At 35.1% G+C, this 16,239-nt stretch overlaps 1 protein-coding gene across 6 annotated transcripts in view; it reads right to left on the reverse strand.

Annotated features, from left to right (window-relative positions):
- LOC126818283 (collagen alpha chain) overlaps positions 1-16,239 on the reverse strand; it is a 63,228-nt gene that overhangs the window by 12,242 nt on the left and 34,747 nt on the right. For 4 of the 6 annotated variants that reach the window (XM_050545605.2, XM_050545604.2, XM_050545608.2 and 1 more), the window contains exons 2-7: positions 11,139-11,156; positions 9,669-9,732; positions 8,976-9,020; positions 3,260-3,373; positions 2,537-2,644; positions 989-1,069 (exon numbers count right to left, since the gene is read on the reverse strand). In XM_050545605.2, coding sequence (XP_050401562.1) covers positions 989-1,069; positions 2,537-2,644; positions 3,260-3,373; positions 8,976-9,020; positions 9,669-9,732; positions 11,139-11,156 — 430 coding nt within the window. The remainder of the gene's footprint in view (positions 1-988; positions 1,070-2,536; positions 2,645-3,259; positions 3,374-8,975; positions 9,021-9,668; positions 9,733-11,138; positions 11,157-16,239) is intronic. The other 2 variants (XM_050545606.2, XM_050545607.2) reach the window with 2 other exon arrangements.

Below are 16,239 nucleotides of genomic sequence, written 5' to 3' on the forward strand. Positions count from 1 at the left end.
ACTAACATATGGTTCAGTTTTATTTCAATAATTCGCTAGCGAGTAAGGGTCTTTAGCAGATGGGAGGAAACATGAGGATCCGGAAAAAACCCACTAGATTGGACAGGCGCCCACACTCCTTGTCACGTACAAGCGAGTAATCGAAAACACGCCAGTTGACTCAATGACAGATCTTATGATACAACCATTCGACAATCCAGCCACGCTTCTGAGGTGAAAGAAAAGGGTGTGAATGGTTACGTCACAATATATAGTACAGGAAATTAGATGATAACGTATGTGGTTTTTGACCTTAACTATTTTGTTGGCAGGCAAACTGGGAGAAGTGTTTAACGTAATTGTGGAAAACACAAAGGTGTTTATGGTTTACTGAATATTCAATAGAAATTGAAACAGAAACAAACTACGGAGTTCGGTCATAAAAAATGGACAATTTTTACAGTGTAGGTCATCGGCTGTCCTAGATATTAAATTGATTAAAACACCTGCGTCATTTAATAATTTAACGTTAAATTGGATAATTGACACACTCTGTCATTAATTGACTGAAATTTTCCATATATTATACATTTTTATAATCTATTTCTTAACCTATTATAGCAGATCTCTTGAAGTTTTGTTAATTTTATTATGACTTTAAACCACAATTCATTTCATTTCAATTTAGTATACCTATTTTGGTGTCTTTCACGTGAAATGTGTCTATTACTCGTGGCCATAGTATTACACTGGGGGCTGCATCTGTGACCTCGCTATAATTCTTATACTCTGCGACATTATTGTAATAATTGCTTTGATGGGTGCAACGAACAGAATATACGGAGACGGGGACATGATATTATGCCATTCACCATGGCGGTATTTTCCGGCACGTGGAATAAAATATATCGGAAAATAATAGTAGGGGTGCCAGGATAAAAAATCTGTAAACACTAAAATTCACAAGATACACATACAATATTTAGACATAGCATAATTATACATGCACCTGGTGAGCCTTTAAATCCAGGGAAGCCTAATAATCCCCTCGTACCATTATCCCCCTTATCTCCCTTTTCACCTGGTTTACCTGGAATTGTTAGTGGGTTAAAATAGATATAAATAATTAATATAATACATGCTTGAAGATATGACTGTGCAGATGTATTAATATAGTATGCATTAAGTTAATATAAATTCCGAATATTGATCATATTTTGTAATAATTTGAATGTCGCTAGTTCAAAAAAGTAATTAAGGCTAAATTTAAATTTAACATAGAAAATTAGTAGCTCTTATTGGCAATAAATAATAAAAGGCAAACAATAAAAAAATAAGAAGTATATTATCTTCAAAAATATCGGTATTAAAATTATCAATAGGAAAAAAATAATAAAAATAATTAGTAACATATTTGTTTGTCCCTGGTTAATTAATGGTAAGTAATGGTAAGTGTTTCTTCAAAATTATTGGTATTGTAAAATGAATCGATAGTAAAGAAAATTAAATACGATAATCACTGGATAAAAAAAAAACAAAAAAAAACTATTATTGATAATATTATTATCGAAAAACAAATCATGTTGTTCATATTTAAAAACACTATATTATTGATAATATTATTATCGAAAAACAAAATCATGTTATTTATATTTAAAAACATTTTATCCTGCCTTTTATTTCCAAAGTCTCCGATATTCATTTGAGGGAAATGAGTCCATTGAAAACAATAATACTGTTAAAACAATATCAGCTCAAGATGATTCAATTCTATGTAGTATTTACAAAGATATGACGAATTGAAAATTCTGCAACAATCGGCACCATTTGCAGACGGTATGAAAAAGACAGCAACATGTAGATGTTTTGGGTAGAATCTTTTGATTTTTTTAGTTTTTTTAATTTGATTGAATTGTAGCCGGAAGATATCTACAGTTGATATTTTGGTCTTTGTTTTCTTAATTAAATAATCGATAATCGATTTGATTCTGATTAAGTCGTGCAATATTAGATATTGTCAAAAAAAATTGCAACTGACGACCAGCGGCTCAATTTGATTAAAATACAAATCTATATTTCGTTTCGTTTTTTAATACTTTCGATGGCCTCCACTACATAAAGATCTGACCGGTTGTTGTGGTCGGTCGCGTCAGGGGTTATACGAGCGGCTTTTGACCCTATAACGTCAAACATTTGATTAGCCAATCCGCGTCGATGTTTCTAGTGGAATACCCACAGTTTCGTGAACCACACCACAAGAACTCGCCGGAACAGACTGTTTCATTGGCTTATCAGGAAGAGGCTTATATAACAACTCTTCCAGATCTTAGTGTAGTAAAGACAAGCAAAACAAATTTTTGAACTATAAAAAACGAAACGAAATAGGATCTGTGTTTTAATCAGATTGAGAAGCGGCTTTAATAAAACTAAAGTAATTTCATATACCAGTATTAATTCGTGGGTTAGTCGAAGAATATAAGATAGGGATGTTTGTGATTATTTTGATTTTAGTATTTAGAATGTTGTGTTGTTGTTTTTTTTTTTTAAAAAAATATACCTGGAGGTCCATCTTTCCCATCCTTTCCGTCTCTGCCAGGCTCTCCTTTTCTTCCTGGCACACCGGGTTCTCCAGCTGGCCCAAATCCTCCTTCGGGACCAAGATCACCTAAAATAATAAGGTCCGAACATTTAAAATATCCCCATGGAGACTTGAGGTAGAAACGTATTTAGTTGTTAAACAGGACAGGCTGTCATGTGTGAAGCGTCGTTTGATTTCCTGTTCTTTGTAAACACCTGTAAAACGTTTGTTTCTTATTTCTTAAGGAAAAAACTTATTTAAAATCCAAAAGTACTTGGCCCCAAGTTCACAAAGCATTCTCAGACTTAAGTTGAGAATTTACTCAAAATTGGTCTCCTTATTTTAACTAAAATATAGACCTTTTATAAAACCTTTGTTGTTTTAATGTGTCAAATACATCAATAAGCAACTATGTGCAAAGTTTCGTGTTTCTGGATCAAAGATATTTTTCATAATTAGTGATTGAAAGTTGAGTAAATTCTCAACTTAAGTCTGAGAATGCTTTGTGAACTCGGGGCTTGGTTGCATTGTTCAAACGCCTTTAGTGTCAAATTGAAATTTGAAATAAAACATATTTCACGTAGTTCATGTGGCTATTTATTTACCAAGGCCCCCCCCCCAAAAAAAAAACAACAGAAAATCACATTGGTGTGGCCTTAACAATATTTTTAGAATCAGAAAAAAAGTGTTCTTTTAACAAACCTTTCGGGCCTGGTGGGCCCTTCAAATAATCATCGCTGCGTAAATTCATTGCCACTAATCCCGCATCTACTGAATCTCCTTTCTGGCCTGGAGGGCCGGTAACTCCCGGGAATCCTACAGAGATAGAGAGATCATCCAGCGTGGATAAGAATAACATTGATTTTTTTTTAAAGATTATAGCATGTGTTAGAAGACTGAAGTAATCTTCAATGTTAGAGACCCGATCAATCATGTCCATATCGTAGAGAAGAACAACCAGCTTAAATTACAAGAAACAGATTAGAAAAATCGAACAATTTGAAGGAGTATTTTCCTCTTTATGTATGACATTCCAACCCGATCAATTAAATCCAATGCTGTTTGCTTTCTTGGAATGAATAGATTAGTGGAATACCCATAAAGAGGGTGCGTGAGGTGGGGGTACAGTGTGAATTTAAACGCCCATAGAACAGTTTGATTCAGAATTCTGATACAGACGTAAATAGCTCTAGGCATCGATTCCGAATACAAAACTTGGCGAAAAATAAATGCATAATCGACTGGGAATTCACAGTAGCAAACTCCAATTTAAGCAGTATGAATATGTACAGGGTTCTAGTGACAGGAGCAATAACTCCACTCAAGACTTTTGATTGCGTAATATTTATACGCATAAAGTAAATGCACGACGAACAGCTATTACTTTAGTTTATCTTAAAGATATATTCTCACGAAAGTATTTATCGGGTGGTTATTTCAATAAAATTAAAGCAAATTCGGTATAAATGGAAAGTAGGCACTACCAATCTTACTAGATAAACACCCACGGGGCAAGAACTGGGCCAAAATGTTAGGGTATTGTCTGCCAGCTTGACTAAGTGAGCGGTTGTTATTTCTTGATCGAATGGTAAGACGGTTTGGGGAACATAGAGGGATTTAACCGCACACCAGACTCTGCAATTAAACGGCGGTAAAGAAGCTGACAGAAGATAACCCAAGAATTTTCTTAGGCTTCAATATGTATATAGCAAATGAACAGTAAGTAACGACAAATACATTCTGTAAATGGGTCCTCTCTCAATTAAGTTACGTGAAACATATGGCATGTGTTTTTAATCCGAATAAATCATCAAATCACCCAGTTTGTACGCGGGAAGGCCTCTTTAAAAACGACAGGAAATATTTAAACAGATTGTGCATTTTATCCCAAATATACTTTTTTCTAGATTGGATCAACTGGGTTTTTTTTATACTGTATGAGACAATATTTTGTTCGGGTACACACACTGAACAGCTTTAGACGCAAATACAGAGGTCGATAACAAGACAACACAACAGTAAAATTAAGAGAAAGTTCGCGTGTCACTTTTGTCGTGTTGTCCTACGATCGACCGTTACAATGTTTCAGACAAAAATAGGATTATCAAGCCCACGAATATTTAAATGAATTTTCTAATTATGATTATCAAATCTGGGTATAATAAAAATTAAAGCGTGCAAGATATTTCAACTTGCTGTACAGCTGTGACTTGAGAAACATTCCATAACAACCGTTATAAGGATAACTCGTCCATGTTTAAAACTCATATCAGTTTTCCTTTATTAATAATATTAAATGCTTTAACCGTGTTTATAACTTGTATCCACTACATGACCAGCAGTTTGTACATGTATGTGTATGTTCACATCGATGCTAAGGAATGACATGAATTCGCCGTGAAGAATTTAAAAGAGTATTAATGACCAACCGAAGATGACTTTCTCATCGAAGCAATCTCATTTGGTTCGGGCAATGGTTCGCCTATGGTTTTGTAATCAAAAGGGGGGGGGGGTGAATGGCCGAATGGTTAGCACGTGCGCGCGTGATTTCGATTCCCCAGTTGTACGTGGCAAGGGGTAGGATCGCCTGTCCAACCTCGCGGGTTTTCTCCGGGTCCTCCGGTTTCTTCCCACTGCTAAAGACCCCCACGCGCAAGCGAATTGTTGAAATAAATTGAAACATGTGTTAATCTCGAAATGACCTAATTTGTGTTGAGTGGATGTTAAACCCCATTTCTCTCTCTCTTTGTAATCAAAATGTATCACTGTTTACATGTGTTGTAGCCGAATAAGTCGTGGCGTGGTCGATTTCCCGGTTGTACGTGACAAGGAGTAGTTTCGGCTGTTCAACCTCGAGGGTTTTCTCCGGGTCCTCCGGTTTCCTCCCACTGTTTAAGACCCCTACGCGCAAGCGAATTATTGAAATAAAAATTGAACCATGTGTTAGTCCCGAAATGACCTAGTTTGTGTCGAGTGGACGTTAAACCCCATTTCTCTCTCTCCGAATAAGTCGGAACATGGAAAATACCCGCGATGGTACGAAAGCCGAGCCTTCATGTACACAGTAGCGTGCTCGCAAGAGAACCCTTGACAGTTTGCAAACGAAAAATATTTACTGGCGATTGTTCTCGGTTTTGTTCCTTGATAAACTTAAGGAAACTTTGACTTTCATCTGTTTAATTGTTTCATGAAAACACAACTTTCTACATATATTCGTTTGTTTATTTACTGTAACAAGAAAAATTTATTCGTTCGTTTGTTTGATAACAAGAAAAGTTTTCTACATTTATTCATTTATTTGTTTCCTAACAATTCTACATTTATTCGTAAATATTTATAAATTTATTCGTTTGTTTATTTGAAAACAAGAGCAAATTTCAACTTCTATTAGTTTCTTTGTTTCATAACAGGAACATTTCTATATGTATTCGTTTGTTTGTTTGTTTCATAACAAGAAAATATTTCTAAATTTATTCGCTTGTATATTTATTTCATAACGAGAGCAACTTTCTACATGTATTAATTTGTTTGTTTCTGTAACCAGAAAACATTTCTACATTTATTCGTTTGTTTATTGATAACAAGAAAACATTTCTTCATTGCTTCGTTTGTTTGTTACTTATAGCATCTCCAATAATAATGACATAATAATTTATCGCAAATTCCCTTAAAAGATACATTATGGGAGATTCGATAACGAGTTGGCAGTTCTCGCTATAATAATTAAAAACTAGATAACGTAAAGCCAATTTGCTGAAAATTTCATTCACATTGATCTACTATGAATCGAGAACTAAGCGAATAAAATTTCTGCCTCGCCTCGGTCATCATTACTAAAGTCAGTGCGTTAAACAGCATAGTCTCGATTGTCCATTTAATCGTTTAATCGAGAAGGAAAGTTATTCAGTAAATCGGATCACAATCCACTTAAGATCGCAGGCTAGCGATGCCATCTAGTGTTGATTATGGTCTGGATAAGTTAATTAATGTCTAATTAATAATTTAGATAACATTTCAGGCCTAAAGAAAGACCCGCAATAGACAGATTTAGCTCTTGCATAATGTATGTTTAAGTGAAATGTGGAATTACAGCTTAATCAGAGACAAATACCCATTTCCCATTACCCGCGAGGTATCTTTATTTTCTTTTTTGTTCTTGTACATTTGGTCTTCTCAACAATCTTTAATCGATTCTACTTTCAATTCCATTTTAATCAGAGAATTCAAATTGATTGTCTGGGCAAACAATCGAAAGCTTAAATATATCCCAAATATAAGCTCGTACCTTACATAATAATAATGGCTATTACCTCCAGTTAAAACTCAATTATTTAACAACCATGGAACAATATACCCGTACAATAAATTTATTAACTATTACAATAATGCTCCTTGCCAATGCCCCAAGTCTTCTTTCTAAGACAAACATCATACCCATATAATAACAGGACGTTTTGATATACGTGTAGCTGAAAATGAAAATACTAAAAGCTTTTTTCCGCTTTGGATGACAATTTCGATGACTACCAAATATCTATCAAGTTCTTTGATAGCTTGTCCAAAAAGAGTCAGTTGTATCAAACAAAACCCAAGAAGGCCATCACTAGAAATTCTGAATATAAATCTGCAGTCGCACGAATGCCTTTCCACTCCTAAATAATGTTCATTATATTATCTTGCTTATAACCTTACCGAGAAAACTCTTGCGATATATGTTATGTATAACACTTTAAGTATGTGAAAACAAAAAAGGTACGAATTTTATTAATGAGGGAATAAGCATCTATGAGGTTAATATATGGCAAAGCTATTCTGGTTCTGAAGTCGGTGTAGCCCCTGGGAAATAAATATGCACATATAATTCTGTTTTTAACACGAAGCTTAACGACAAAAAACAATTCAGCTTGATAAATGTTTTCAAATTCAGGTTTTTTTTACATCCCTAATATTTTTGTTCACCAAATAAGGTTAGCTTTATTACGTCAAATTTACAGTTGATCAGATACGTATTTATAAAATAAAAATGAACTTTCTGAAATTGTCGTATTTGGACTCCTGTGTGTCTCCTTTAGTTATCATTATTATCACCACCAACGCCCCTAATTACAATGCTTATATACAAAAACAAGCTTAAAAGTTATCGGCATAATTTAATGGAAAATACATTTTTAGCCTGACAATAATCGCTTTTATATTTTAAAGTGTTAAAGTTGAAGAGAATCGGGTGGGCGTGGGGACGTGGTGTTTATTGTGGAAGGGGTCGTGGTGACTATCGCGATGATTATGGGGGAAGGGGTCGCGGTGATTATGGGAAAATAGATCGCGGTGACTATGGGGAAAGGTTCGTGGTTTCTATGGGGAAATGGGTCGGGTGACTCTTGGGAAAGGAGGCGCTATGATTATGGGGGAAGGAATTACGGGGACTATGTAGATAGGGTTAGGGCATCTTCAATAGAAGGCTTGATCTCGATTTAAGTCCGTACATCTTATCAGGGCCTTCACGTTATACCCTACATTTTTCGACACTAATATCGATTGGTTTCCGAACAACAGAAATGTCTCGCTGTGATAATCGAGTTGCAAAGTTCAAGGTTCGTTCAATGTCAAGGTTGCTGGAACTTTCTGCTTTTCGACTATGATGATAATGCTATGACCCACTTAGTCTAAACCTTTCTAATTTACTTGTTGTTCTTTGGTTTTCCGCGAGTTTTTCAACAACAAAAAAAACTTTCAACGACTATACACGAATCTATTCCAGTATGTGTCTGTATCACGTGTTTGTGGTAAAGGGAGATAATTACCTAAAAGTTTGGGAATTTCAGACTAATCTATCAACGGCTAGATGTTGTAAAACTCACAATCTTTGCTTCAGGGACGTGTGGTTATGAGGGACCACGAGGAAAGGGTCGCGGTGACTATGGGGATGCTATAATAAAACTCCATCTAAATAACCACACAAAAGCTATTATAGCCCTATATAAATTCATCAGTTGTGTAAAAGTAGTTTTATAAACTAATCAATCACGATTTCTTTTATAGGACTATAAAATCCAATGTTAAGAATGAGTAATCATAGATTATGTTTTAAGATTAGTGGAGAATTTAATGATGTGGTTGAGAGTATTAAAGAGCAATAAAACAGATTGAGTTTGATTGAGCTGTTGATCTGATGCTAATATCCATATAAATCAACGTATTTGTAATAAATATTGCTGTTTTAACACCAGGGCCGTTTTTCACGAAAGCAGCCTTTGAATTGACTAGGGGCTTAAATTTGTACTAGCATTTTCATTCTCGGCCATTGAAAACGCCGAATTCTTCAAACATTTAAGTTTAAGTGTTCGTGAGTAAACCCCAGATAGCATACATTTGCATAAATACGAACATATATCAACTTTCTGATTATAAAGACACATACCTGAATTTCCCTTTACTCCTTTCTGGCCTGGCATACCCGGTGGACCTACAATAAATAAAATTGTATCAATAGCAGTTAATTTACCAGGCGATAGTCGCCCGCTGTTATATCGAAAGTCTGTTTAGACAAAATGAATCAGAATTTCCTATGGTTCGAAAGACTAATATCAACGACATCCTTATAGTAGAGTCGTTAATTTTGTTTAGCATGGAAATTAATTGATCAATGATTCACAGATATCCTAGCACCACACCATTGCGTTTCAAAAGGTGGGAGCGGGGCTACAAGAGCTGATATTTTACCTGTATTGCCTGTATTTACCATCAAAGTACCACCTACCTGTATTTACTATTAAAGTACCACCTACATGTATTAACTGTATTTACCATCAAAGTACCACCTGTATTTACCATCAAAGTACCAACCAACTGTACTTCCTGTATTTACCATTAAATTACCACCTACCTGCAGTACTACCTGTGTTTTCCATCAAGGTATACCACCTAACTGTAGTACTACCAGTATTTACCATTAAAGTACCACCTACCTCTATTTACAATCAAAGTACCGCGTACCTGTAGTACTACCTGTATTTACAATTATAGTATCACCTACTATTAGAACTAGTTGTGTTTACCATTAAAGTACCACCTACCTGTAGTACTACATGTATTTACCATTAGAACTACCCACCTGCAGGTCCATGAGCTTTACAGTATTCTTTAGTTTGTATGCAGAATGATTTCAAGGCCACAAGCTGTAGAAGAAAAAAATAAGCTTTTTTGAAGAACAATCACATTCAGTACTATTATACGACCTTTATAAAATCATTTTGATATGCTCGTTGTCGTCTGTCGTCACTACTGCATTAGACCAAATCTTTATCAGATGTGTTTTATTAGAGTTTTTTGAAGGGTATCTTCGCCCTGAACTGATATAACATCATTTCCAAATTTAGCTTGTGGCCTTATAAAGTATTAGTTGTCAAAGCTAAAATGTCTAACGTGTTGCTTTGAGTAGATTCTATTTATTCTATTTATTAATTAAGAAATGTGATAAATTTTGGTTAATATCGTGAACCCTGGTTAACAACAGTTTTCACTCATAAATATTAGCTCCCAAGAAAAAGTAACGTCCAAGCTATATAAGCCACCCACTCCCTAAAATCACAGCCATCCACCCTATTGTTAACATTAACCCCTAGAGTGGCCCATTCTGTTCAGGACCGACATTAATATCTTGGACAGTAAGGGGGGCAATCCTCATTTATATCAATAACGAATTTAAACTATAGAGTTTAACTGACGATAGTATGCTAATCATGGAGCCACAAATAATCTATATGACTATTACTATGACAGTCACTATGACTATTACTATAGACGAAACTAATGTTTACTGTTTAAAGATGATAGTAATTTATTTACAGCAAATAATAAATAATTGCTATAGACTATATCAAATGAAAACTGTAGCCTCTGTTGATTTTATTCATATTTTATTCATTATCTAGGGTTAAAATCGTTTCAACTGTGCACATCCCGAAGTAAAAACCACACGTGATAAACTTCTACGACTAAACCACTGTTGCACTGTATTTTAACCTATTTCCACATGTTTGTGGTATACGAAAACTATATTTCATAGCACGTGCTGCTGGGTTGTTTATTTACATTCTTGTATAATCACAAGCATTTTACTACTGATAATGAATAATATAGTTTAAATATCTACAACGGCTAGAGTTCCCCTTTAATGGCTATACAGATTCTACTACACAGAGTATAATAAAATAAATAGCCTAAAGACGTGTTGAAATTCACAAAGATCTACACAATCAAACAGTATGATAAATGATAAAGAAGAGCTACATATTTAAACATATACAACAGCTAGAGTCCTCCTTTAATGGCTATACAGATTCTACTACACATAGTATAATAAAATAACATTTAAATAGCCTAATGACCTGTTGGGATTCACAAAGATTTACACAATCAAATAGTATGATATATGATATAAAGAAGCGCTACATATAAATAGAGAGGGCGTGGTTACCAGATTACAACTAAAATATCTATGTCAAAGATCGTATAACAGAATAGGAATGTATTGTAAAAATATATAAATATAATTAATTTCATAATAACATGCATAAGTTACCACATCATCCTGTGAACGCTGTAATGAAACAACAATAAATTAACAATCTAAAACAAAAAATTCTAAAATGTCAACGAGAAAATCAGATTTTACCCAAAATATATTTGTTATTACTGGATTACTTTTAGGAGTTTTTTTTTTCTAAAGTAAAACGAAGAGAATCCCCCAAACTGTATCTCATTCTTAATTTGTAATTTTATAACGGAAGCAGTCAATATAAAAAGTACGATTAAACAGTCAATATAAAAGTATAAAAGTACGACTAGCGTCTGTAACTAAACAGGCAGTATAAAAGTACGACTCAAGTCTGTAACTAAACAGTCAATATACAAGTCTGTTAAAGGCATACTACTCCAGAATAAAAAGTGCGCATACACAGAACCGCGCAGATTTTGCTTAATTCGTATTTTTGAATTATAAAATGATGAACAAACATCATTTTTATCTTATTATAAAAATGGCAGGTGGTGAGGCCTTGTCCTTGGTGAGAATGAATCATAAAATATCTTCTTTTTTTGGATATTTTCTCTTATTATGATATCATTATGATATATAATCCGCCTCTAATGGTGTACTTAATGTTTGACCGATTTTCGTTCAATACCCACACTGACGCCGTGATCGACGGTCTTCTATGTCTCATTAAGCAGCAGTAGGCATTTTGAGGGCGAGCCAAGGGTTAACATTGATTTTATTACATGTGACCCTGACGACAGAATATCTTTTATCTCAGTGGATAGAATTGTCAACTTGGGATTCGGAGGTGATTCATCATCGACAGAAGTTCTCCCCAATCGCTGTCTAGCTGGAGAAGCAACATGAAAGAAACAAGATTGAAAAAAAAAGCTGTAGATTATCACTAGACAATTCTATAGAAGCAAATTATCAATATTTTCCCGCCGCATCATATGTCTTATTGGCATCTCTTTGGCTATATTGATACCTATATATATATACGGTGTCCGGTAAGGGACACAAAATAAAACAATTTAATAACTAGCTGACCATCGCTCTCCATAACTCAAGTGGTGACTTGTGCCGTGCAAGGGGCATAACATGTTTGTACTTTCTTGAGCACCTGATACCAGCTAAAACAAATCAATCTTAACTAACAGTTAAAATTGAAAAGTTCAACGGACGAATGGTAAAATAGCTTAACTGCAGCAATTCGAATGTGGTGCTAGGTGTTTATAAACGGTTAAACATATCCTGCCTCGAGCGCAGACAGCAGGTGGTGATAAAGTTGAAGGGAGGGGGGGTGTTTCTATGTTGACACCTGAAAAACATACCTAATATCTACACTACTACAAAAACTAAACTAAGTTTCTTTCATTCGGTGGGGGTGGGAGTGAACGTCCACTCGACACAAAATAGGTCATTTCATGAATTACATATGGTTCAGTTTTATTTTAATAATTCGCTTGCGCATAGATGTATTTAGCATTGGGAGGAATCGGACGACTCGGGCATAAAACCCAGGAGATTGTATTGGCGACCCTACTCCTTGTCACGTACTCCTTGTCACGTTAAACCATACGGCCACCCAACTCCCCTAAGTTGTTCATTATTTGCCACTAATATGTAGCCCGGGGAACACAAGTTATTATCTGACACACATTACTTAGTTATATGGTACACCCCCAGTACTAACTGTCGCATTCTAGTTAGTAATCCGGTATGACAAATGTTATATTGTGTCCCTAACAGGGTTCCGTATATATATGTACGTACACAAGTAAGATTTAATATGTAGTAGAATCTCTTGAGACATGACTTGCCGCCAACTCGTGTCACAGATTCGTCTCCTAGGAGCTATCTGAACTCACAGCTATAATATATATACACCCAGACATGTACTAATCATACAGTAGTGTCGTGAGCCTCCCAAATGAAACAATATGTCAATACTGGTACATAATTCACTTATGAGTAGTCACTATTAAATCAAGCCTCGTATAGTCCTTTCAATATAACCGCGTTTCTTTTCTCACAACAAAGATATATTTTACAACAAAAATATTGGCTTTCTCACTTTCCTCAAAATAAATACGATAATACTTGCTTTAAACTATCGATAATAGTACATCAACATTCTTACTTTCCTCAATGCAACCATAATAATACAGCACAATTCTTACTTTTCCAAAATCATCGATAATAGTACATAAAACATTCTTACTTCCTCAAATCAAAGATAATAAAACATAAAGCATTCTTACTTCCTTAAATCAAAGATAACAATACATAAAACATTCTTTTTTCCTCAAATCAAAGATAATAATACATAAAACATTCTTTTTTTCCTCAAATCAAAGATAATAATAATAGAAGGATAATAGAATTAAGAAACACGAACTTAATCTGTACCTCTACTATATACAGCAGTGTACCAAATCTAAAGTCTCCGACCGGTTTCACCAGCAGTGGATTTATAAGAAGAGGTATCGGGTATTCTAGATTCAAAATAAGTATTCTCTGCACCGATAATGGTACCCGCTACAAATTTTGGTACCTTATTATAAAATATTTTAATGCTATTAAAAATTTATGAAATAGTCTATTTGAAAAGTCCTGTCTGATTGTTTTCATTCCAACAAGATAGGTGCTTTAAGACTTCGTTTTATGTCAAGTGAAAGAGTGATAGTTGTATCAAGTCAATGACGTACAAGTCCACTCATTGTAACTAATTCCCACAACCTGTCTGTACAAAACTGACATGATGTCACAGTTGCCTGTCAGCTCTAAATTTCTAAGTTTCAATCGAGTTTCTCGTGTCATTTCTAGCATGCAGTAGAACATGGCTCGCAAACAGGGCCGTAACTAGCTCAGAGCAACGAGGGGGCGGGAAGTGTTCTCAGGGGTGCTGTATAAATGACGGACAATGTATATCTATGGTCGACCCCCCCCCCCCAGTTACGGGCCTGCTGCTCGCAAATGCACATTAAGTGGACAGCAATCCCGTATTCAGAAATATTAGAAATATTATATTCCCCTATCTAAAGATGTTCAATTCTCAACTTGGTATCTGTTTTAACCCGACCCCTACATTTAAATCAATCGATAAATAGGCAGTATTCAGTATATGTATACTTTGCCGTTAATTTAATCATTCCGATCTTTATAAACTTTATTAGGAATATTATTCTCCCCAATCTAAAGATGTCCAATTCTCAACTTGGTATCTGTTTTAACACTTCTATAACAATCGGTAAACAGGCCTAGAGACACTTTGGTTTAATGTCCTGTAAGAGAGTAGTTTGAGACCTATCAAAATCCAGACATTAGGATTATTTAACAAACTTCTCCCCATTCATTGCAATAAGGAAATTGTTAAATACAAGATTTAGACTAGACAGTGATGACGTTTCTAATGGAAAATGATAGTGTAAGAATATCGAGACAAACCCCCTAATGTCCTCGCACCCTATTACTAGTCACGATAGAACGGACAAACATAGCCTGTATTTGTGCTGCGAATTCAATATTGGAATTGGCGATAAAGACATTCATCCCCGGTTTCGATTTCTGTGTCGGCTTTGCCTAAACACTTGTTTACACATCACTTTCCGTAAATTCCCTTCTTTTCTTAATGCCCTTCTGTGGTGATCAATGATAGAGGGGTATTATACGCACGGCGATTGGGCTCTGATCATTTAAAAGCAAGTAGAATGGGTATTATCAGTTAATATACTGATTAGGTTCTTAACACTCTTTTTCTCAACTTAGTCCAGTCAATTATAGCCGGCATCCAGATAATTCTCTTCATTTAAACATGAAAATCAATGCAGAGAGAAAGAAGCGAAGGTTGGGAACCGGCAACAAAGCTTCATATCTTTAAATCTCCGTTAGAACCCACCGGCAACTTATGACGAGCTCTCAAACGGAAAATATAGTGATTGCAACAGATTCTATTCCCTCGAGGTCGACATTTTCTCTTTAAATCATGGCGCCCTTACTTGTTCGACCAAAGTTAAATCGCCAAAAGCCGGCTTCCCAATCTTCATTAACAGCATGAAAAGATTTTGCTCGTGGTCTTGCATAATCTATTCTAATTATGTTCCGTAACAATATCATATTCTATATTGTACGTTGCTAATAATCTTTTTACAAAATAATATAATATTGAAAAATATTTTTTTATTTCCCCTCAAAGATGTGTAGTAAAGTTCAGTAAAGTGATATATTGACTGCATTGTCATTATACAAGTAATTCAAACAAGAGCCCAGGTGGTTTATTTCTCAACTGTGCCTAGTATGTGTAATTAAGTCGCTGCAACATACCCCGACACCATTATATAAGAGCTAAATCTGTCTATTGCAGGTCTTTTTTCTAGATTATATAAATTATTATTATTCACATATCAACTCTCTAATGGGTTAGAACCCTCTCATTTAAAATTTAACGATAAATGGATAATCAAGACTTTGTTTATTATCGTAACAATGGTGCTCGACAATCGCGACTACACTTCGCTGAGCATTATGTAATTCGACTGAAATTTTCAATAATATATTCATTTCGCATTATCTATTTTTGAACTATCTAATTCTTACATAATGCATCTTTAAGTTATATCAGTATATTAAGGATTTCTCTAAATAAAGAGAGAGAGAGAGAGAGAGAGAGAGAGAGAGGGGGGGTTAACGTCCACTCGACACAGACTAGGTCATTTCGGGACTAACATATGGTTTTAATTTATTTCAATAATTCTCTTGCGCGTAGGGGTCTTCAGCAGTCGGAGAAAACCCGCGAGGTCGGACATGCAACCTTACTCCTTGTCACGTACAACCGGGAGATCGAAACCACGCCAGTTGACTCAATGAGTAATGACAGGCCTCATGATACAGCGCGCATGTGCTAACCATTCGGCCATTTAGCAATTTCGTCTAAACAAATTTTAATAGGCGTCACCCAGTCAACCTACCAACCAATCTGTGTGATCGTTAGATGATGCATATAAGAAAACCGGAGACATACAGATATATAGGCAGTATTACAGGGAGATGTTACAGGGATGCACACGCTACTGTTTGTAATGCCAATTTCATGCCATCTTGATTTAAGGTTTTTTATTATGATTCCGGTGATTTTAATCTTTTC

The sequence above is a fragment of the Patella vulgata genome, chromosome 4 (genome assembly GCF_932274485.2).
Source record: "Patella vulgata chromosome 4, xgPatVulg1.2, whole genome shotgun sequence".
Lineage (NCBI taxonomy): Eukaryota > Metazoa > Mollusca > Gastropoda > Patellidae > Patella > Patella vulgata.